At 44.0% G+C, this 24059-nt stretch overlaps 1 protein-coding gene across 3 annotated transcripts; it reads right to left on the minus strand.

Moving 5' to 3' along the window:
* Positions 1-281: 281 nt before the first annotated feature.
* Positions 282-24050, minus strand: ZBTB49 (zinc finger and BTB domain containing 49). Of its 3 annotated transcripts, XM_030864203.2 has the most exons (8): positions 23925-24050; positions 18252-18422; positions 15217-16319; positions 12211-12257; positions 6079-6152; positions 4526-4608; positions 4273-4434; positions 282-1340 (listed from the first exon to the last, which is right to left on the minus strand). In XM_030864203.2, exons 2-8 carry the CDS (start codon positions 18401-18403, stop codon positions 676-678), a joined length of 2286 nt encoding a protein of 761 aa, XP_030720063.1. In that variant the 5' UTR covers positions 18404-18422; positions 23925-24050; the 3' UTR covers positions 282-675. The 3 variants fall into 3 exon arrangements, with proteins under 3 accessions (XP_030720063.1, XP_030720067.2, XP_060155137.1); XM_030864207.2 differs by lacking the exons at positions 12211-12257; positions 18252-18422; positions 23925-24050 and having other exon boundaries at positions 15217-15267; XM_060299154.2 differs by lacking the exons at positions 12211-12257; positions 15217-16319; positions 18252-18422; positions 23925-24050 and adding an exon at positions 15138-15164.
* Between the last annotated feature and the right edge of the window lie 9 nt (positions 24051-24059).

Here is a 24059-nt window from a genome sequence, read left to right on the forward strand (position 1 = left end):
AGCCTTGTAAGAATGCTGAAAGTTATTCATCTCATGCTGCAGAAAAGCAAACCCAGAGAAGGTTCTAGGAGGTTGAGGAGCTTGCCCATGACCTGACCAGGAAGTGGCAGCCAGGACTCAGGCTCCGTTCTGAGGGCTCCCAAAGCCCACTGTCCAAGATGGCACAAGAACTGAACCTGGCACTTATCCCTGCAGGGTGAGCCCTCGTTGATGTCTCTTTTCATACCACTATGGTCTTTGGGTTAATAAAAATATTTGTGGAAACACAATATTATACAGAAAGGCAACTTTTATTTATTCAAATTAAATTATAGTATGAGTTTCCTATACAAATAAAATCTTTTTGTAAATAAAAATACAAAATGCTACAAATTTCAGTCATGTAAAAATGCAAAAATAATATCTGTATTATTATACCCATATATTTTCCCTTTACCACGACCAAAATGTACAGTAGTTACACGCAGTTCACACCACGTCTGGGAGACGGTCTCTCAAGCCTTCTGGGGCACAAGGCTTGTTCAGTCCCTCGTCCACTTCCACGATGTGCCAGGAGGCCTTTCTTCCCACACGCTGAGCTCAAGGCACTTCCGACGACCACCCCCTGTCAGGAGGGACAGAGTCTAGCCTCTCGGGCTAAAGCCGCCTCTGATGCTGAGCTGCTGACAGAGGACCTCACTGGTCCAGCTCGCTTTCATTCTGCAGCGTCTTCATCGCCAGCCCCCAGAGGGTCATGCTGGAGAAGAACTGTCCCTCCGAGTTCCTGTACGCAGGGGCGGACGCGCGGCTGCCCAGGGGGTCGGCGCAGTGATGGTCCAGGGCAGCCAGGGACGAGCGGATCGCGGCCATACCGTCGGCTTGCAGCGGCTCCGTGCCAGCCGAGGCCTCCACGCCCGAGTAGCTGTAGGCCTGGTGCTGCGCCTGCGGCACATGAGGCTTGGCGAGCTTGAGGGGACCCAAGCTGAGCTTCTCCTGCTCACTTGCTCCGTGAGACTGAACCAGGGACCGGAACTTACAGTGGCCGTCAAATTCTGCCCCTGAGTCTTCTTCCACTGGGTGGACGGGGATTTTAACAGACACGGGCATCAAAGTCAAGGACACGTCCTGAGAAAAAGAATCCGAGCTCTGAGATTTCTCCAGGTCCGAGGTCTCGATGGCCTGCGTGAGCTCCTCCAGAGCGTCCTGCCCCTGGTCATCAGCCCTGCAGTGCATCTTCTTGTGCCGCCGCAGCACGGCAGAGCGGGTGAAGCACTTGTTGCAGATGTCACACGTGTACGGCTTCTCCCCTGTGTGAGTGCGGACGTGCCTGCGGAGGTCGCCAGATCCTCCGAAACATTTTCCTGGAAGAAGAAAAAGGGATTTTTTCAGAGGAGAACATTCTGGAAGGAGTCCCCTCCACCCCTGCTAAACCCCAAAGGACTCTGCTTCCATGTGAACTCAGCTGAGCCCTGCTGTCACCTGCTCGCTCTGATTCCAGACTCTTCCACTCTTCTCCGGCTGTAGCCCCTCCAACCTGCAGCCTTGGTCTGGGCGTCTCGTGCGAGGGCTCTGGAGCCCCGTCTCCCTGCACAGGAGTACTCGCTGGGTGGGCCTGGGCGCCTGCCCCAAACGCCCACACTGGGAAACCGCATCAGTTTTGTTCAGATTTTCACAAATCTAACACAGCCAATCTATAGTTTAGAAGCATCTTTTCTGAAGGTACTTATGTATTCAGCTTTTAACATAATTTTACGCATCCTTCTCCAGGTCCTATTTCCTTTCTCTGGGTATAAGCTAGAGGTAGGGGATCTAGTCCCGTCATGAGAGTAGGTTAGAAGATCGGAAGAGAAAAACCAATAAATAACCTTATAGAAGTCATAACACATTTACCAAGGTCTGAAACAAACTACACAATTTACATGGACACATATTTTAGAACTTTTCACTTATTCCTATGTCATTATATTTGAATTCTCAGCTATCCAGCCCTGGTCAAGCAACAGTGGGCTATCTGGGCTGCTTCCAGCTGTTTGCTACTATACCTGAGGTTCGACTAACATCTTTTCATTGTTTCCTTAAGATAAATTCTCAGTAGTGGAATTAGTAGGCAAAAGGTGTTAACTATTTTCAGGGTCCTTAACGTGTATAAACTTCAGCCACAGTAGAGTTCCCAGCGAGGCAGGGGATATGGGAGCGGTCTCCCCTCTGCCCTCAAGTCAAGACAGGGCAGCCAGGCTCGATGTGTGTCCATCAGGAGGTCACGGTGGGGCAGCGCTTGCCTCCAGGTGTGGGCCTGCAATCCCCCAGAGCACGGAATGTGAGTATGTCCCCAGATGGGAAATGAGCCAGCCTGGGGCCTAAGAGGACTGCCTAGAGAGGCGTCGGGGTGCCAACAGAGAAAGTCTCCTCGGAGGAAACTGCTTTTACAAAACCAAGCACTAAAGGAAGTCCCGCTGAAAGAAAATGCACCTTTCCATCTCGGAAAAGTACAGCTGAGTGCTGGGGAAGGAGGACAGAGTGGAAGGGAAGGCTGTCTTTAGAAGAAGCATGAAATGCTGGAGAGACAGGGACAGGGACAGGGACGGGGGAAGGAGGGAAGGAAGGGGCAGAGAGAGGACCAAGCTTTAAACTCAGCAAAGCTCAGAATGGGAAGCCACCTTAAAACGGAAACTGTCTTTTGAATCCAAGAAAATGAAAACATACATCCACACAAAAACATGTACATGAATGCTCAGAGCAGATTTGCTAAGTGAAATGAAGTCAGTTACAAAAGATCACGTATTACATGTTTCCATTTATATGAAATGTCTGCAACGGGCAAATCTATAGGGACCGAGAGTAGATTAAGGGTTACCTCGGGTTGGCGGGAGGGGATGGGGAGTGACTGCTAATGGGTGTGGGGTTTCTTTTTTAGGGTGAGGAAAAGGTTCTAAGATTACATGGTGGTGAGGGTAGCACAACACTGAATACACCCAAACCGCTGAACCGTTCACTTTAAATGGCTAGATTTTACAGTATGGGATTTATCTCAATAAAGGTGTTATAAAGCTTTGAACCTGTCATGAAAGACCATTCCTGCTCCCTTTCTCCCTCCCCCTTTCCCTGAAAGCTGACCTTGTTAGGGTCAGAAACCATGGTCAGTGAGTGGCTGGAGGGGTGGAAACGAAGTGGGGGGAAGAGAGGGTCCTGCTGCACTGCTTTCTCTACAGGGTCTTAGCCAGCAGCAGGCCTGGCTGGGGAAGGAAGAGAAGAGTGAACCTGAAATCAAGTTCACAGTTGTAATAATAATTTAGAACTGACATTTTAAACTAGTGATTTGAGACTGCATTTGTGATTTAAAGTGATGCAATTTTACCCTTTAATAGTAATGGAGCTGCCGACATTGGTGTCCAGGAGATCTGTACACAGTGTAAGTGGGAGATACAAACAAAGCTGCCTCCCTTTGGTTACATCCCACGCGTCCTGCCCTAATTTAGATACCAACCACAACTAGAACAAGCCACTCCGAGGATGCCCCAATTCCAGGCTCCCCACAGCCTGACTCTGAGCATTTTTCCTATTTGTTCTAAACAGGTAATCGTAAAAATGGTTATTCACTCATTTGCCTGCGATTCAATCCACATTGTCAGGGGCACACGTGTGCACATGTGCACAGCTGCACCACACATGCATACAGGCCCTCCCAGTTCTTCAGAGGTTCCAACACTCTGTTATCACAGGTACCAGGCGACCTAACTTGCAATCCTAGTTTCCTCATCTGTGCAGTGATGTGCCTGGAAACTGAGAGCTGCCAGCCTTCCCTTTCCTTCCTGATGACTTTTCTGAGGCGTCAAATGCCGTAGAAACGACCTTTGCTTCATGATACACAATATGATCTCAAGAAGCCCTCCCTCTTGAGCCTACCGTGTGCCCCCGAGGCCCCAGCAGGCCACCATGCTCTAGCCCCTGCTGCTGCACCCCACGCTCTCCCCCGCTTTTCCAACTGCCAACCCTCCACGGGCCCAGACCAGGAGCACAGGGCACCTGGGACTCAGTATCAGTCATCTGTGTAACTGGAGCACCCAGGACGGTTCCTGATACCTTGCAGACACTCAGTAAATGCCTGCTACACAAATGCAGACGAATCAGAGGACCAAGGTGGTTAAGAAACAGCATCACTTCCATTTTACCCATGAAAAAAGGGACGACTTATCTGAGACCCCTAACAGCCCAGGACGGAGTGGGCACAGACCCCGGTGCCCTCCCCACACGGATGACCAGGTGACCGCGGGTCTGCGGTGGGCAGGAACTTACCACAGGCAGAGCAGCTGTAAGGCCGCTCACCCGTGTGCCGAACTCTGTGCTTTACCAACTTCCTCTGCATGTTAAAAGACTTTCCACACTCATCACAGGTGAAGACTTTATCAGCCGTGTGTGTCTTTTTGTGCTCCTTCAAATTACTGAAGTTACTGAACCCTAGAGAGACCACAACAGGGGTTAAATTGAAGGGCTGAGAACATTTTAATCAGAAATTTTCAAGGAAGAAAAGGGAAACCCTCAGCTATACCTCGACCACAGATGTCACATAAGTGTGGTTTTTCTCCTGAGTGAATAATGATGTGACGCTGGACATCACCAGAGGCTGCAAACCTGTAATGCAATTTGGAAATTCAATTAAGAGCCTTTCTACGTCACTGCAAATCTTTCTAATTGCAAGTCGCTGAGGGAGGAGATGAGCTGCTCCCTCTATTACTTCGGAATGTGATGAGGAGTGGCCTGATTTCATTTCAGAGATTTAAAAAAAAACAAAAAAGTTTACTTTTATTCTCTTTTTAAAGGAAAGTAGAAAATGATCCAAGTGTTTTGTTTCTAAAACATTTTTTCTTACCTACTTTCACTAACCTTTCTTCTTCAGAGGTGATCACTAAGTTGGCTTGGGGAGTAACTCCAACCCAACCCCCAGTATGAAGCTCTATGCTCTTTCCTTCCCACCACACTCGATAGCAGGATAAGAGGTTGCATTTGGGGGAAGGTGTTGCATAGAGACATGATTTTAAATGCATGGAGCTCAGAAGGCTCACATTTAAAACATCCTGCAAAACAGGGACCCCAAGCGAAGCAGCAGGGGGCTTATACTAAGAGGCGCCTCAAACAGGCAGTACATGTGACCTGGGCACTAAACCTGGGCAGCTATGGCAGAAAGGGAGACATGTCAGGCTAGGTAGCTTTCACTTCTTTGTTTTCTACCATCTGCAAAGGTAACTGTCTTCCTGGAACCGAATCAAGAGTGCTGTCCCATCCTAGCAGAGGACTGTGACTATAGCTGTCCTATGCCCATCCCACCCCGCCCCCAACTCCTGAGTACGAACTTATCAGGGGCCGAGAATCTGTATGTTCCCAACACAGCATTTAGCACACAGTAGGTGACTAATAAATGCTGAATGAATGACTGGTTAAACGAATGAAGAAAACACTGTGTGACTGGTATAGTCCTGGTTGTTGCCTGCTGTCCTAGAATGACCAACCAATAGATCATAGAGTATGTGGACTCCCGACAAACACCCCCAGTGAGGGCGGGGAGTCCACGCTGCAGGCCGGTGTGCCTAGAGGAGGGACCATCTCCTCATACTGCTCTCCACCTCCAGAGGGAGACTGTCACCAAGTCAAGCCTCACTTTCCAAGTCCAAGGCCTCCCCAGCCCTCAGGCTTGCCAGGCCTTCCTGTGGCTGAACTCTCGGCCCTTCACAGGTCTGGGTGCGCAGCTGGGGTGCCTCCTACCACCTCCTCTCCTGATTCCAGGCATTCAGGCTGCGAGTCTCATTACCCCTACCAGACAGTCACCTCCGTGGGGGCCAGTCATCTATTTTAACAGACATTTTTGGAATGAATGGAAATTTTAGCATAATTTTGTTTCATGTAAAATCCCATTTCCTAAGACTTGTGTCCTAGATTCTCTTTCCTTTAATTAACATTTCCATTTCTTTTTGCTATTCTCATGTGTGTCACAAGAAAAGCCAGAGGGTTTGGCTTTACTGTGTTCCTGAGTGACAGTGAGCCCCTACGTGGCTCAGAGATGCCAAGACTGCTCCTGACGTGCGAATGAACGAGCCCAGCACTGACCTCTTCCCGCAGATCTCGCAGATGTATGGTTTCTCCCCAGAATGCCGACGTAAGTGAGTCTGCAAATTACCCGCCTGTAAAAAAGGAAAAGAAAAAACATGCCAATAGTGAAAAAAAAATTTTAAGAGCACATGAATTCAAAAGGAAAACTGGCAGATTTAGCCAGGTTCCAGTCCAACTTCCAAATGAAGACTCCGGATGCACGACTCAGACAGACGCAGCCACATGCAAGGAGATCAAGGTCCGGCCTGGTTCTGAGTCAGGAGCAGCCCCGCCCAGCAGTGAGCTGAACAGGGGAGCCTCTCAGCTCTGCTCCACGCCAGCCCCTGGTCCGTCCACGGTGTCGCACCCCTCTAAAATGGGCCCGACACACTGTGGAGGCTGCTTTAGGGGTCGCTAAGCTTGTGTTGTAAACAGCTCTTGATGTATTTTATTTCATTTTTTTTTTTAAAACCTGGACCACCTATACGCAACATCATTTGAAAAAAAGGTAGCACTTGTACTTGGTTATTTCAGTATTCGTTGTTTCTTCCTGAAAAATAGCTTTTGTTTATAAAGAAAGTAAGACATTTCCAAAAAGTATTTCTTCTTGGCAGTACAGTTGTTCTGCCTGACAGGTTGGTCATTTTCACCTTCGTGCAAAAAAGCAAATCAGGAGATTCACAGTAGTCCTTCAGCTGCAGGCCTTTTACGTTTCTAATCTCTGAAACTAGCAGGGCTTTACGAAGAATAACTGATTTAAATGGAGATCACAAAATAGATTTCCATGTACTAATCAACAGGAAATCAATATTAAATTGCCTAAAGTACAGTGAAATTAAACCTGCAAATGCCTCAGATATTACAAAAGCTACTGGCAAATGTTTCAAATTAGGATTTGGAAACACAATCTTCCATTGTTATAATATAATACTCTCAATCTGTCATTTCCCAACTTAATTTTTTTATAGTGTTCTCTTACAAAAAAACACTGAGCAGGATGACTATATCTAAGGGTAATAATGTTGCAGGCCTTATGCACAAAATTAGCCAAAAAAAGAGAATGAACAGTAATACCCAACTCACAAACTTGGCTATGTAAATTTACAAATTTGCTATGTATATTTTAAACGAAATGCAAAGATAGTTCATGGTTATAGGTTTGAAGGTGGTTCTGAACCCGTGGACAGGTATAAAGAATGTTGTCTGTAGATTTTATGTTATATAACACAGAAGATTCTTTATGTCTATCAGACTCTGGGAAACACTAAGTTAGAGACTACATTTCAGAATATGATAAATATAGCTTAGGAAAAAACTTGTTTATTTTAGATAACCAAAGAGAAAGAATCTGGCAAAACACTGGGAAATACCCAGCTTTTAACTGAATGACTATTAATAACAGTAATAAAACAGCAAATGTCAACAGCAATAGATATTTGGTCTACTCAGGCCTTTACAAGTACAGTATAACTAAATTACTCTTAGAAATTGGTATTATTATCTCTGTTTTCTAGGTGTAAAACTGAGATTCAGATAAATAAATTAGTTGCTCTAGTTACATGGTAGGCCAGAAATTAATATTAGTTTGTCTGAGTTTAAACTCTTGTCTTACATGAGGGCGTGCAAGTTTCTGTGAATAAACTAGCTTGTGCTGAATTCAGTATGACAAGCAGTCACTTTGCCATACAGGAACCAGTTCACTGGAGTGGAGATAATGCACCACTGAGGGCTTTAAATCAGTCATTTCCAAATTTCAGAAAAGCTTTTCATTTAAATAACAATTTGAATAGCACCATCTGCTCAACAGTTAAATTAGATCCCTCTTGTTTCAAGTTATTTTGTAAACTATGTATTATGATTGAAATGCATTCTGATTTGATTCTTAGCAATGCTGCATCTTTCTTTTTTAAATAAAGCGTAACAATTACTTATTTTCAAAGTAAACAAGTAAACAATTACTTTGGTTTTCAAAGTAAACAATTACTTGTTTTCAAACTGAATGATCTTCCACTTAATATTATAGTACACAACAGTAAAATAAACTTTAAGATGTTTCCTTAGCTATTTAATACTGGACATGTCTAATGAAAGTAATTATCATTCCCCCAAATAAAGGAGCACAAATTAGTCTGATAAATGGTATAAAAGTAGATTAAATAATGGAAACATTCAGGCAAAAACATCCAATAATGCATTCAGATAATTTATACCGAATTACATAGCACAGTGGGGCCCAGATTATTTGCCCTTTAGTCAAGAGTATTTATTTTTGGTAAACTTTGCTATGCTTTATTACACATCTTAGAAATCATCTATAGTTGGATCCATGAAAACTCCAGTAAGTGCTAATACTAGTAGCCCTCATTTATGAAGAGTTTACTATGAATGGAACACTTTGCTAAGCAGTTGCAAATAGTGTTTCAGTGAGTCGTCACAATGTCCTCATAAAGTATAATTCACACATTACAGGAAGTAAACAGAGGCTCTGGGAGGGAAGCAGCCTCAGCCCCCATAGCTGGGATGGAATATTCTAATTCAGCTTCGTCTGTGGACTCAAAAGCTTGTGCTGCTGTTGGGCTGAAAAATATCTGCACAAAAGGAAGTTCCACCCTTTCTAAGTGGATACCATTTTAAATTAGGATGGAGTTGTCAGAATTTTGAAGTGAAAAACTCTGTTGTAGAAAAGAAGTTAACACCTGATTTGTTGAGCAGTTTAAAAAATAAACTCTTTCTAATAGGTACCTGAAACTCAGTATTTAAACATGATCAAACCAGGCAGAGATTCTCCGGCAGAGTACTCTTCTAGTGGCTGCTGATTGTTTATATAAAAAAATAGAGAACCGTAAAACTTCAGAGAAAGAGAACTCAGATCTTAAAAGTAATCTAGTTCAGAAGTTTTAAGACTTTGAAACAAAACAAAAAAAAATATGGAGATTAACACTGAGATATCACCTAAAGAACAATGATCATTATATTGATAAAAGGATATTTAACACTGAAAATGTGAGAAATATCACCTCAGAGCTGAAAATTTAAAAATTTAAGAAAAGTTCATTAAAATATTCTTATTTTTTGCATTTTCACCATGGATGGGATGAAACTTTGCCACCCCTGGCATCGGGCCACATCACTGCCCTGGAATGTGTCTAAGCAGCCTCCTACGGGATGCTGTATCCCGTCAGTCATGCCCTGGACACGACACAGGAGCTGCTGGGAGGGCACCGAGCCTCTTAGAACCTGTCCTTCTGCAGCAGCTGCTCAGTGTTTCTATTCTGCCTCCTTGGAGAGACAAAGCAACTCCATTCCTCTCCCCAAAGACAGCTAAATACACTGTTTCCCTTTTCCTGTTTCTCATGTGACAGGCACTCCAGACCTGTCACTATCTTAGTTTTCTCCCCTGGATGCATCAAATGGCCCAGGTTCTCCTCCACACGGGAGACACGTGGCTCCAAATGGAGCCTCATTCATACTCTAAAGTACTGCGTGACTCTTACTTGCTGAGATCCAGGCCCGTACAGTGTCCAGAATTATATTAATACGTGCATAGTTTGTTGTCACAATCCAGGCTTATCACAGCGTTTTAAAGCTGAGGTCTCAAACTGCTTGCTGACTTATAATTAAGGTTGTGGCTGACCTTTTTTTTAAAAAAAAAAGACTAACACTGCGAAATACTACACAGCATAAAAGATTAATTCTTATTGGTAGGTCTGTTTTCTAAATCTTCCAGAAAGGAAAATATTTCCAGTCCATTGTAACCACACGTATTCCAGTTCGTATGAGAAATGAAGGACAGGTTACTGAGTATTCGTGTGTAAACGCCACCACTGCTCTCTCCACCTGGAATGCCAGAGACTCTAGGCTGATCAATGACTCCGTCTTCAGTGCCCACCCCGCCCCCGCCAGCTTTCAGGTAGAAATGACTACTCTCCTCTTCATACCGTTGCCTATACAAGTGTCACGGCACTTGCAGCGTTTCATTGTGCTTTATCAGTTTATACAACTGTTTCTTCCTCTAACCGCAAAGCTCCTTGAAGCCTTTACTTGTCTTTGTGCCCTAGCACATGGCAGAGCTTATTCACAAAAATTTTGTTACTTCATTATGAAATAAAACAGTGATATACATCTGTAAACTATTATTATACATAACTTTACAGTCATAAAAATCTGGTAAACATAGAGACACCAACACAGAAGAGGATTTCTGTAACGTTTATCTGACAGGGCTGCCCTTGGTGGGACTCGAGAGGGAAAGTGTAGGACAAGGTCTGAAGCAGTGGACAGGGCTGCCATCCAAACCACTGTATTAAAAAGTACCAACACTCAAGCCCCAGCCCCAACCAGCAGAGTCAGAATCTCTGAGGGTGAGCCCGGCATTAACGCCAGGAGAGAAGGCCGAAGGCAGATTCGATGCTTGAATGCCTGGGTACACTTTATTTGGTTAGCACTGAAGAGTCAAGGAAGGGTTCCAAGCAAGAAAAGGAGAGAACCTAAATTGTTATCACAACGTAAACGTACAAAGGACTTTCATGTCCATTTTTTCATTTAATTCTAATAGTCCCATGAGGTGGTATTATCCCTATTTTTAAGAATTAGAAAAATGAGGCCCAGCGTAGAGATTGCTAACTATTAACGGTCATTAATCCAGGTTTTACGCTTTCCCACTACACCAAAACTAGAAAGGTTAAAATGGTGGGATGTGGGGTGGAGAAAGTGCACCTTAGGAAGACTGGTCTACAAGAGCAGAGAGGACAGAGAGAGAAGGGAGGCAATGGCAACAGGAGAGGGACTAGTGACGTGTCCTGAGGACTCACCATGAGCCAGGTGAGATGCTAATCATCTTATGAACTCACTGACTCCTCACACACCATGGGGGTCAAGGGTCTCACACCCTTGCTCTATAGATAAGAAAGCTGAGTGCCAAATGGTTAGGTAGCTTGTCCAAGGTCAGAGCAGTAAACCAGAGGCTGGATCCAAATCCAGACTGTCTGGCTCTAGAGGCCAAGCTCTGACCCCCAGGTGAGGCTGGTAGGAAGAAGCACAGGCCTCAACGAGAGAGGCAGGTGGAGCAACGACCCCTCCACTCAGTTCAGCAGCAGCTCACTGAACACTTGGTGGGTGCACGGACCCTGCCTGGACTAGTAATACACAGGAACACGTTAGGATGAGGTGAATCACTGCTTGCAGCCAGTAGGAAGAGTGAGAAGTAATTAGATGGCAGGTCTGGGTGTGTGGGAGACTGATGAAGGGTAAACTGGAAGAGCCGGCTCCGTGGGGATGTGACAAAAGCAGGGGCCGCACTCCTGCTGTTGCCGTGCTCCACGGGGCCACGCTGCCCCGCTCTCTCCACAATAGAGGGCTCGAGTCCTCCGTTGAGGCCCAGCCCCAAGGTCCTTCCCCAGTAAGACAGCATTTGCACATGCTGTTACTCCAGGATTAGCATGCGTGTGTAAAAAACAGTTGTGGGGTGACTGCTTCCTCTGCAGGACTGTGCACTGGGACCCTGCGAGAAGCTTCTGGAATGCCAATGCCCGGCACGTGGCAAGGGAAGAGTTACCTTCCATTTCAGAAGGAAAAGCAGGATCCCACAGCCATTCTATCATGTTCAAAATTTTCTTTAGAACATTCAATCTCTAGGTTTCTCTACGTCTAGTGCCCAGATCAGTACAGAGCCCACAGGAGGACACAACACATGCCAGCTGAGTGAGAGAATACATGTGCAATGGTAGTGAAAGCAGGGAATGAAATGTGTTTGGTCTTTTCTCCAACATCCTAACACCTAGTGTCTCAGTAAGAATAAGGACATTTGTCTTGGATCCAGCCCAGCACAACGTGCAGCCCCCAAGTGGTGTTCAATATGGTTTATATCACTTGTGGAGGAAAAGAAATATACTAGAAATGGACCCATCCTTAATGGGGGAAAAAGGTATTGTGAGAGTTCACACACTTATAAAAAATGGTATTTTCCGCCCAATGAACTAGAAATTTCTTTTCTTGAAAATTATTTTTTTCTTGATTTAGTCTGAAGTCTTTTAAGTTACAGATATCATCAGAGGCTTCTCTCCCAAGTCCAAAAGTATATCTTATCTGTAATAAAAATAAACACTGGGTTTCAGGTTTCCAATTATTAACAATAAATAAAAGAATTCCCACCTGAGAGAAATGTTTCCCACAAATGTTACATTCAAAAGGTTTCTCACCTAAAACAAAACAAAACAAAACAACAACTTGTAAAACCATGGGTAACATCTGCAGGATAGTTTTCTGTGTAAAATGTTTAAGCTGTCTCTTTTGTCCCACCTTCCAAACCACAGCATTACATACTTTATCAACAGACTATGAAAACGGGAGCCTCTGTCCTCATCCTCATCATCTCTCGCGCCCTTAGATGACAGGCAGAGATGATAAAAGTGAAATCTATATTTACTTTTCTCTAAAAAATTAAATTGTTCTCCAAATTTACACCTGTGTTGAAATCAAACGTATTTATCTGCATTCAAACCATATTTAGGCTTTGGACACATACTTTTCCTTCAGTTGAAAATCAAATGTGAGTTTTCTGGCTGAACAGCATGAACCTGGTCACCCGTCCTCAGCCTGACTCCTGCAATGACCACCGATTCCTAACAGAACCAGGGTGACTCATTCACACCACATGAGGTATGAACCTGGGACAGCCCAAAGCAGAGCGGGATCTCCTGAAAGTGTGATAGGAAAAATCCCCTCCCCACTGCCTTTCAGCCTTGGTTGCAACGTGCTGACAGGGGAAAAGAAGATTCCATGATGAGACATGTTCCCCTGCTGACTGCCTGGCCCCGACTTCAGCAACTCTGAATAATTACAGTTTGGTACAGAATAGATGGAAAGAATGGACTCTACTACAAAGAAACCACAGCAATTCTGAAGACAGTCTCTAGAAAATAATCTGTTTAAAAACATACTTCAGGTACTGCCTTTAACACCTCTAGAACCCTAATAAACAGACTGTTAAGACCAAGAACCTTCCATTTTTCCCACTCCCCTCAAATCAAGTGCGTTCATTAAGAGCCTTTTAAAAAAATAACACAAATGTTTCCCTTCCTACTGTATTGCTGGGGTGTGCCAGCTTTATGGGCTTCTGCTAAGGTACTTTTATTTTGATCTTTTCCTAAAAACTATTTAATGGCTTCCTCAAGGATAAGGGGGGAGCTTCTGACCCCAAGTACAGTTGACCCTTGGACAACAGGGTTTTAACTGCACAGGTCCACTCATACATGGATTTTTTTCAGTAGTAAATATTACAGTACTACATGATGGAAGTTGGCTGAGTCTGCAGATGTGGCGGAACCAGTAAATGGAGGACCAACTATAAGTTAGACTAGGATTTTCAACTGCTCAGAGGGTCAGTGCCCCTCAGCCCTGCGTTGTTCGAGGGTCAACTGTAATTATAATCATATGGATGCTGTATTTTGGACTACATTTATGTCTGAAGTTAAGGGATAATAGATGTTACGTTAAAGTCCGCCCTATGAGATATGAGAGTCTGAAAAAAGAGATCACTAGTTCCTAAGACTCTCAAGTGACCAGGGTTAACAACCCTACTCCAGTGGTTCTCAAAACTTTTTGTTCTCAGGACCTCTTTACGCTCTTAACAACTGAGGACCCTAAGAGCTTTTGTTCACATGGGCCATATTTGGCAGTATAGTCCATATTAGAAATCAAAACTGAGTGATTTTTGAAACACACGACTAGACATTTTTCACTGGCCTCCAGAGTGAAGGCCTCATCACAGATCCTGCAGCCTTTAGCCGACTCCACTGTACACTTGTGGGAGAAGGAGAAGGAAAAGGCAAGGAGCATCCTACATTATGATACAAATAGTTTTGGCCTCAATGACCCCCTGAAAGGGTTCCCCAGATCATACTTTGAGAACTGCTGCCCTTCTCAATATATTTATGTCCCAGGAAGCAGCTGTGCCATATAACTGTATGACTACTATTAACCAAAGATGTTCTTGCAGAATAAACAATTCTTGTTTCCTTTAAAGCTAAATAGGTAAGTTTCTCAAATAAAAATTATAGTGATCATTAGGCTCCAGAAAATTACAGAATGACCTAAATTAAGTTTTTACAGGGCAAAACTGAGTCAATGATACTGTCTTCATATGGAGTAATAATAATGATAGCATCTTATATTCAAATACACCAAAATTTATAAAGGGCTTTCATAAATATTAATTCAGTCTCAACAGTGCAGTGAGGTAGTAAACACCTAAGCAAACAGGGAATCAAAAGTGATAACAGGACATCACATCAATGGTCACAATTACACAAGTACCTTGAAAAGCAGTTACTTTAGAAGCATCCTATAACATATTCCTTCTCATGCCTCTAAGATAATTGCCATTAATTTGTAATGTGTACTAGAGTCATCATGCTTAAATGCAGGAAGGAAAGTAATATATATGTATTATATTACATAATGTACACATACTGTATAACACTTTCTTTTAAAGCTTTTGGAAAAAATAAACATTTTGGAAAGGGGAGGTATGAATTACATGAACTAAGGTATGAATTAAGGTAACAAAACTTTGAAAATTCAATGTTCAGATGGAAGGATTTTCACTTGAAAATATCAAATGGTTAAAGCTGATCCTTATTAAAAAGTTTGCCTCCTGCCTCCCAAATCACAATTTTTTAAACCTGATATTCAAATTACCTTCCAAAGCTTTCAGGATTACTCAAACTAAATTACTTCAGTCTGAATTAACCTACCTTAGGCTTTTAAAAAATAAACAATCTAATTCTAAAGAGAGAACTAAATATTGCTTATCTGTTTTAGAATTAATTTGAAAATCTGAGTGCATCAAAATAATCTGCCATACTGTAGAGATGGAAAGTTTCCCATATACAACCGCAATTAAAGTTAAAATGAAACGTGTACCATTCTTTTAAACTGGTTCTATGAAAGCATTTACAGAAATGAAGATTATTCTTTAAAAGGCATCACCAAAAGTATAAAATAAAAAATAGCTAACACTCTTTGATTTTTGGGGGTAAATATCAATGACGTCATCAAGCAATAGCAAAACTTCTTACAAAAACAGGAGCAGGCAGTGGTGTCTGATCGTCTGCATTATTTCCTTTCCTTCTGCCTGCGGGGACCGAATCAGTGTACCTGTATGAGACCGTTTGTGAAGCTCCAAATTGCTGGGATGTTTAAAAGGTTTTCCACACAATTCACACGCATACTGTCTCTGTGACTGAAGTGTCTGGGATTGGTCTTCCAGGGTCGCAGTGTCTTCGGGCCTCTCCATCTCATTCATGCAATTAAAATTCTCAGAACTGATGAGTTCTTCACTTTCTTTTTCTTCAGCACTTTGGCTGTTAACTTTCTCTACACTATGGTCACTGGCAGATTCTATCCTCTTGGTTAACCTGTCATCTGATTTGGGTTCAGATGTCTGCTCTGCAGATTTCTGTGACTTTAGGAAATTTAGCTTCTTAAGGTGAATGGCCTTCTTGAGCCTCATCTGTCTGGTAGGTTGTTGGCTTGTGTGGTCTGGCTCAGGGTCTGGGGTAGGTTCACTCAAAGGCTGGGCCAGGAAGTTGGAAGGCAAGTGCTCGGAGGACTCCAGGACACACTCGGCGTGACCAACAGCACAGGGCTGGTGTTCCGCGGCATGAAGGTCTGAGGATGTGCTGAAAGTGAAAGGCTGCTTGATTATTCTCTCATGACTGGGACAGGTGGCTTGTTTATAGTACTGCTTACTGTACAAGTTTCTGAGCTTGTAGTAATAGTTTGGCTGTTTGAAAGGCAGTTCTGTGCAGCTGCCATCTAACGTATCAGGGGCTTGTTTTGAGGTTTCAGCTGTGGAAGTATGAAGACCAACTGAGGGTGGGGCATGAGAATGTGATTCATCCACAACTCTACCCTGCTGAACACCTGCTGAGCACTCCTGCAGCAAATGAGGGGCGTAGTTTTCACTGATAACACAATTAGCGTCAGGAGTCAAAGCACTTTGCAGGGAGAATGTACTGTGACAAGGCAGGCCGGGTGGCTGGTCTACACCGGCTGACTTTAAGAATGTGTGACACAGATTCAGAACATTCTGAACTTGCAAACACTGTGCCGTGTCCAGCATGACTTGTATATTGTCCTGGTTAAGATCCAGATGCGATGTGTACATGAAGTCCAGGATCTGCCCGATGCCGCTTACATTTTTAATATCCAAGTGAAAAACATCATTCTTCTGACCTGAAGAATTCTGAAAGAGGCTCCTGATAAAAGAAAGGATATCTGCTTACAGTGTTAACAGTTCATACATTCTGATAGCTTTTTTTATAAATAATATCCATGTTAATATTCAAAATTACCATCCTTCTATAAATGCCAAGATTTTAAAATTAAGTATGCTTTAATCCTTTAAAAGGTTTTGGCAAGCCATCCAATAAAGCAACTCGGACGCACTGAATTAGTGTGTTGAATATCCAAACTTCCAAGGAAATCTCACCATAAAATTTTGAAATATACTCATTGTTCTTTTTTTCAAAATGCAATTATCTATATGTAATACTAATTGCAGAGTATAGAAAACTAAAGAACACACATTTTTCAATATTTTGTGTTTAGTCTGACAAAGTACATATCTCAGACCATAAAACACATACAAAAATATTTCCGTATCTGTCTTAAAAACATCTGAAAATAAAAATAGCTATAATAAACCAACCCTAGATATACACTAATTTTTTAAAATTTCAATTTGTTAATTGTGGCAAAATACACATAATGTCAAACACTTGACTATGGTTCATACGATAAATTCAGTGGCATTAAGTACATTCACGTTGTTGTACAACCATCACTACTAACCATTTCCAGGACCTTTTCAACATCCCAAACAGAAACTCTATACCTGTGAAACAATAACTCCCATTATCCCCATCCCCTCAGCCCCTGGAAACCACCATTCTGCTTTCTGTCTCTAGGAAACTGACTACTCTAGGTACTTGACAGATACTCATTTTTTAAGCGGTAATTTATCTGGCTGTCAGATGTTTCTCAGCAACCCAATGGTCCATAAACCAGCAGTGAGAGAGCCCTATAAGTTAACGGGGGCAAAAGGCACCATAAAGCCCAGGCACTTTGTTCTGGGCACAAGTCAAGTTCACTGGTGAATGAATTTGTCGCATGTAAAACTACCAAGTTGAGTCAGGTAAATTGTCTTGCAAGTTTGTTAAAGACTTTTTATCAAATGCAATCACCTGCATCCCCCAAACAGCCTTCAGTTCTGTTCTAATATGTACTTAAGGAAAGTACATATCAGAAGTAGAGTGGGGAAAACTCAAAATAGCCAATGTATCACAACATCTAAACCTAACTGTTCTATGAAAACAGAACAAGCAAAGACCAAGTAGGGGACCATTTTGCACACGGGCAAAAAGTGCTGCCTACCTCAGTGAGCCAATCCACTATAATACAACTTGTAGCATATATGACAGCTGGGATTTAATTTGATGATTCAGGATTATCAAGGAATGAGTAAATCCTTTTCCATATGTTGTTTACTAGAGCAATAAAATAGTATGAATTTTAGGGGAAAAAAGGTACTGAAAAAGAAGCTTTAGTGCTTAAAGAGAGATAAATCTAGTTAATCAGAAAATGTATGTAGAATACATAATCTAATGTTAAAAATAAATGAAATACTATCGCTTGATATTATTATTTATAAGTAAATCTTTCACTGAGGCAAAAATGATTACAGGGGTAAGTAAACTGAGTTCAAACCTGTTTACTTAGAATAGTCAAATGAGAAACAAAAACTAAAATGTTTTAATTTAAAAAAAATAGCGTATAGAATGCTCTCTGATTTCTTATCAAAGAAATGTTCTTACCAGAAATTCTATTTCTCAATCTTTTTATTCTGAAAGGATAAGAAATGTATACAGAAGACGGACGTTAATTGGAACTATTAAAATCAAAGACAAAGTGCCAAAATAGTTTCAAGTGCCCCAAATATATTTTAGTTAAAAGGCTCTTTCCCTCTCAGGTTACTCTAAATATTCAATACAAAAGCAAAAAACCCACAATGTGCTACAAAAGATAAGGAGAGTGAAATCCAAGGAGAAAATAAAATTTAGTCAAAATAGTTCCATTCTAGAAGAGCTTTCTCTCCGTACAATTGGAAGAACAAAGTCTAAAATATGTACCTAAAGTACTGGCTGAAAGCTGCTAGAACATTCTTATGTGCTTTAAAGCAGACTCCTTTCACCACCAACATACAGTCACAAAGCAGGCCTTGAATACGCTGCTCGTGCAGCTGCTGGAGGAGGTGGCAGCTGTGAGTAGCAACTGGGTCCATGCTCCACCATCCAGGAGACCTAGGACAAAGGACATGGATAAGTTGTGATTCCTGATGCCATCACCAGAAATCAAATGGCACCCAAACCCAGTGGCTGACCTGTGCTTCACTGTCATGATTCCCTGTCACAACAGTTTAAAAAAACGAGCAAAAAACATAGCTTCTGAAGCATCTAGACCAACGCTGTTCAACAGAACCATCAGCAATGATGGACATGTTCCTTATCTGCACTGCTCAATACAGCAGCCGTGAGCCACACAGGGCCGCTGAACACTGGGAATGTGGTGAGTACGACCGAGGAACTGAACATGTAATGTAATTTATACTTAAACAGTCACCACATTTGGCAGTGCAAATCCAGAATATGACCATGCTAATACTACATGCACGTCTCTCATTTCTACTTAGATTACTTCAATGAAAAAATATACATATATAAACACTTATGAGGTTGGAAAATGGCCAACTGGATAAGATGAAATCAATACTATTGAGCAGCTGTATATGGGGCACTGAAGTAGAAGTTGAGGAAAATTACGAGCCTATTTGGGGAGATAAGACACAAGCCAAAATAAATGAACACACACCATAAGACGGCAATAAGAGAGGTACCGCAAGGCAGCACCTCCATCCATTCGTCCCTCCAGCCTCTCTGACAAGGCGCTACTTTAGCAGAGACCTGAGGAAGGAACAGGAATGAGCCGGGGCTCCTGGAACAGAAACACTGGCAATCATGAAGTGTGAGCCGGAGCTGAGTGGGCAGCTGAAGCCAAGGGAGAGGGAGGACCTGACACCAGGGGGAAGGGAGAGGCAGGGAGGGGAAGGACAAGCAGAGGGCCAGACCACGTAGAGCCTTGCAGGGCCTTTTAAGAACCTTGACTTTGACTCTGAATGAGACGGAAGCCATTACATGGATACAGAAAATTTCATCACTCATCATCTACTTACTGACTCCTCTGTGCCAGGCTCAAGGGCTACAGCGGTAAGCAAAACACCCCAGGTCCCCACCCTCCTGAAGCTTACATTCTAGGGGAGGAAACACACACACAAGTACACGACAATGAAGACAAACAGTCTGAGCTAGATACTTCATGAGTTAAGACACGGGCTCTGATGATGAGGAGCTCAGTCTAGTAAGAGATGGTGTTTGGAAGAGGAACAGTGGGGAGAAATGGAGTCAGACTGAGGTGAGACTATGGAAGTTAAAATGGCAGTTTGGTGGTAAAAACTAAAAAGCCATTACCTGTTTTCTTTGCTTTCATTCTCAATACATAAGCATTACTGAAGAAGTCACTAAACCATGAAGGCAAAATCTTTTTAACATGGCCTCTACTTCTATTATTGTTATTATTGTTATTATTATTATTATTAGGCTTACTTCCTATTAATCCCAGGTGTGCCCTCCAAAATAAACTACCTGCAGCTCCCCAAACAAGCTGTGTTCCTGGCCAGTTTTGGACCCCTAGCCCACTACTCACTAGCTATACGACTGGGCAAATGACTTCTCTGTGTCCTACTGTCCTCATCCTATCTCAGTTATTGAGATAATTGTGAGAACCCATGTGAACATTTAATATAGCCCCTGGCAATGTATTAAATATTCAACTCATGTTATCTAGAAGGAACACCTAGAGAGCCAGTTAAAATGCAGAGTCCTGGGGCCGAGGCATCTGCACTGTACGCATCCAGGTGATTCTGAAGCAGGTGGACTGCAGACCTCTGCCTTGCTCTCTCCTCAAAAGTCTCTGGTTCTGACACTTCCTGCCCTGGGAATACTTTATTGACAAATGACTCTCCCACCTTCCAGATAACGCCCACGCTCTGAACACGGTTTGGCTGAGCTGTCACCTGCTCCTGAAGTCTTTCCGGCCACGTTTCCCCTTCCCCACCGTTCCTTCCTCAAGTCTGACTTTGGGGTCACATCTGTGCGATCTTACCGCATAAATACTTCAGTAAGATACCCTGTCATTATGTCCTATCACCTGTGTCTCCAACTCTGCCGTGAGTTCTGAAGGTACCATCTTATCCACCTTCACCTGGCACACAGCAGATACTCAACCACTAAAATGCACGCTAGCTGATCTCTGCTGCTGGTTAGTAACGTTTTCTATTTGTTTCTTTTCAACTCCGTCTACATTCCCCACAACAGTGCTTCTGAATCCTTTCCATTCTCTTCATTCTCACCACGTCTGTCTCCCTCTTCCATAAAAATGACTGTGACGCTGACTTCACTCAGGTTGATTCCATGAATGACTTACTATACCCTGAGTGCCTTTAAATTCCTTTTGTGATTCCAAATTTCCCGCTCACCCCCCTCAATCCCTTCACCTCAAAGGATGAAGCGCGCCTTCTCCTTCCAAAGCTGACTTCCCTTCTCCTCCCCTTCTAGGACTCTGCTTCATCACCCCTTTCAGTGCTCCACTCTGTCCTCCACTGGTTCACCAGTCCCTGTAAACACGCCAAGATGGCCCCGTGTTGAAAAAAGCAAAACAAAACAAAACAGGACAACAAACCTTTCCCCCAGGTATATCTAGTCATCACAGGGCCCCCCTCTCACACGTTTGAAAGAGCAATCTACATACCCTACTTTACTTTCTCACCACTCCTTTCACCTTACAACCTGCTGCCCTTCTCACTGTGCTGAAACAGACTCCCCACAGTGGCCTGCCCTCAGTCCCTTCCCCCCAAGCTTTCCCACAACAGGTGGTGGTGCAGCCTGCCCACCTCCACTGTGGAACTCCTCCTGCCCAGAAGGCTCCCGGTTCTCCATGTCCCTGATCTGTCCCATCTCCAGGCTGCACTTCTTCCCCTGTGAGCCCCCCACACGTTAATGTCCCTTAAGATTCAGCACCTGGGCCCTCTTCTCTTTCCCATCACCATCACATCTATTCTTGGCTTTCACCTGCTCAGAGCAGACAATTCCTAAATTTGAAACTCCAGCTTCAGCCACCAGTTCCAAATGTCCAGCTTTCTGCTGAACATCTCCAACCGTATGACCCTTCAACTCAGAATCTCCACATCTCATCTCCCATCATCTCACCTCCTGGTTCCTAAACCCTGGATGGAGCCCATGCTCTTATGCCCATGAGAAAAAGGACATTAAAAACACAACATAGAACCTTCCTCCAAAGACTTAAATGTTAAAATACAGAAAATATTCTGAATCTATATTAGACATTCTCTAGCTATAGAGAAGTGACATGCAAAGTTATGAACCATTCCACAGTTTACTTTGACTATAAAAATTGTAACTATTCTATATTACTTAATATAGTTCTCTAATTGCTTCATGATGTCAATCCTGTGCCTCTCCAATAAGATTATAAAAAACTCCAGAAAACGAATTTGCATCTTGTATTTCTTATGTGTCCTATGAATAACAGCTATGAATAATAATGTATCATGTACCTAGTAACAATAACAACAAATATTTATCAAATGTTTCCTCTATGCCAGGCAGTATTTGAAGCTCTTTACACATATTAACTCATTTAATCCTCAGAATAACTGTAAAATAGATACTACATACTATTAGCCTCATTTTACAGACGAGAACAATGAGGCATTTGGTGGATAAAAGAGGTCCACAACTTCTCTGACCCTCTTCCCAAGGGGAGGTGGGATCTAGGTCTCCTTGAATCTGAACAGCCTCTACCTTAATCAACAGAACAGGTAAAAGGAAGGGTGTAAAGCTGTGCCCATTTCTGGGCCCAAGCCCTACAAGCCGACAGCTTCCACCTTCCACGTTTTGGACACAGGCTCTAGAAGGCCTGAGTCAATAGCAGGACTGTCAAACACACAGCTGCAGAGAGCACATGGGGCAGGAGAAGGGCTCAGCTGAGCCCAGCCTTCCAGCCATTCCTTCCCAGGTACCAGATGTGGGAGCAAAGCCACAATGAATGCTCCACACCAGCCCTTCCAGCTGATCACCACTCCCAGTCCACACATGTGGAGCTGAAGAACCACCCAGCACGGCCCTGACTGAATTCCTGACCCACAAAACCGTGAGATAAAATAAAACAGTTTTTAAGTCACCAAGTTCTGGGATAGTTTGTCACACAGCAATAGATAACCTGAACAGAGTTACAGAGGACAAACACAGCTAATAAGTAATAGGTAATCAATAAGGCACAGAATTGGGATTTAAACCCAGGGAATCTGACTCCAAAGTCCACATGCTTAACCACTTCTCCAAGTTACATGCAATAGCTCAAAGGCCTTCCTTGGAATAAGTCAGTAGCCTCTTCAGTCTACTACCTATACCTGACTATCCAGGTGATCCCAGAGATAAGCACCAAAGTAAAGCACAGCACAGCACACGAGGATGAACACGTGCAACACAGGCGCTGTGTTGTGATACAAGAGGCACGGGGCTCTCTATATATTTTCAGCTAACTCACTTTGTCACAAGGTAAAAAAATCTTCTGTCTTGTTGATCAGCGTATCTCTGGTACCTAGAAGTGTGCCTTCGACACAGTAGGTGCTCAATACATGGTTTCAGGATGGATGGAGATTCTGGGCCTCAGTTTTTTCCTCTGTGAAAGTGGAGGGGTTCCCCCATTGGGTCAGATAATCTCTAAGGTATCCTCCTGTTCTAAATGCTACAAATTTATACCAAGATAGTATAGATTACTATCTTGCTGACACCTTGATCTTGGACTTCTAGTTCCCAGAACTGTGAGAAAATAAATGTCTACTGTTCAAGGTCCCCACCAGGCTGCGGTATTTTGTTATAGCAGCCCTCACATACACCCTCTGTTCCATTCCCAACCCTGCTCACCTCCAGAAAGAAAGCCTCCTTATCACCCACACAGCCCCACTCTAGGCCTAATGCTTCTCACAATTCCCTGTTCAAACCCCGTTCAACCTTCATTCACTCATTGAAGCAACACACACTTAGTCTCCACCTCTGTGTGCGCGACCTGTCTTAAGGGCTGCGAAAAGCAGCCAAGCGATTAAGCCGTAGGCACTCTGAGTGCTTTACATTCACCAACTCCTGAAATCCTACAAGAACCCCACCACGTAGGAACCGTTATTACACCCGTTTTACAGACGCGGAACCGAGGCACGGAGAGGTCTTACGCCAGTGGGGCTGGGGGGGGGGGGCTAGGAGCTCTGTAGTCTTAAGCACTATTATCAACTACAGCGTGATGCAGCGAGCCGGGGCGGGGAGGGACCCGCTTCTTCCCGCGGGCGGTGCCCGGGCGGCCGACAGCGACTAGCCGGAGGAGGCCGGGAGGGGACGCGGGTGGGGTTTCCATGCCGAGGGAGCTGCACGAAGGGGAAGGCCCCGCTCGAGGCCCCGGACCGGTCTTGGTCTCTGAGCCAGAGCACCGCGCGGCCACGGGTTAACACGACTGATCCGGCAGCTCCACTGACCCTCGCGGTGCCCGGGGATGCGAGGGCGGCAGTGGTTCCATGCTCTGCCCGACCCTCGGGAACCCAGCGTGGGTTCCGGGGTGCTCCCACCGCGCCGAACCCGCACGCCCTTAAGAGGCCGGCCTCCTGGCCCGGCGCCTACCTTCCCCTCGGAGGCCGATCCACGCCCCGCCGCCTTCTCTTCTCTTGCCGCCGCCGCCGCCCTCAGCGCCGCTAGCCGGGTTCCGCCGGCAGCCGAACCACCCAGACAACGCCCCCTCGTCCAGCACGATCCGCC

Source organism: Globicephala melas, chromosome 5 (assembly GCF_963455315.2).
Source record: "Globicephala melas chromosome 5, mGloMel1.2, whole genome shotgun sequence".
NCBI lineage: Eukaryota > Metazoa > Chordata > Mammalia > Artiodactyla > Delphinidae > Globicephala > Globicephala melas.

Coding starts and splice junctions, on each gene's coding strand:
- ZBTB49 (XM_030864203.2), bottom strand. CDS start 18,403: ATGGACCCAGTTGCTACTCACAGCTGCCACCTCCTCCAGCAGCTGCAC. Junction 6,153..12,210: donor GTGGGAAACATTTCTCTCAG/GTGGGAATTCTT, acceptor CCTTTTTTACAG/GCGGGTAATTTGCAGACTCA. Junction 4,609..6,078: donor TGCGAGATCTGCGGGAAGAG/GTCAGTGCTGGG, acceptor ATTGCATTACAG/GTTTGCAGCCTCTGGTGATG.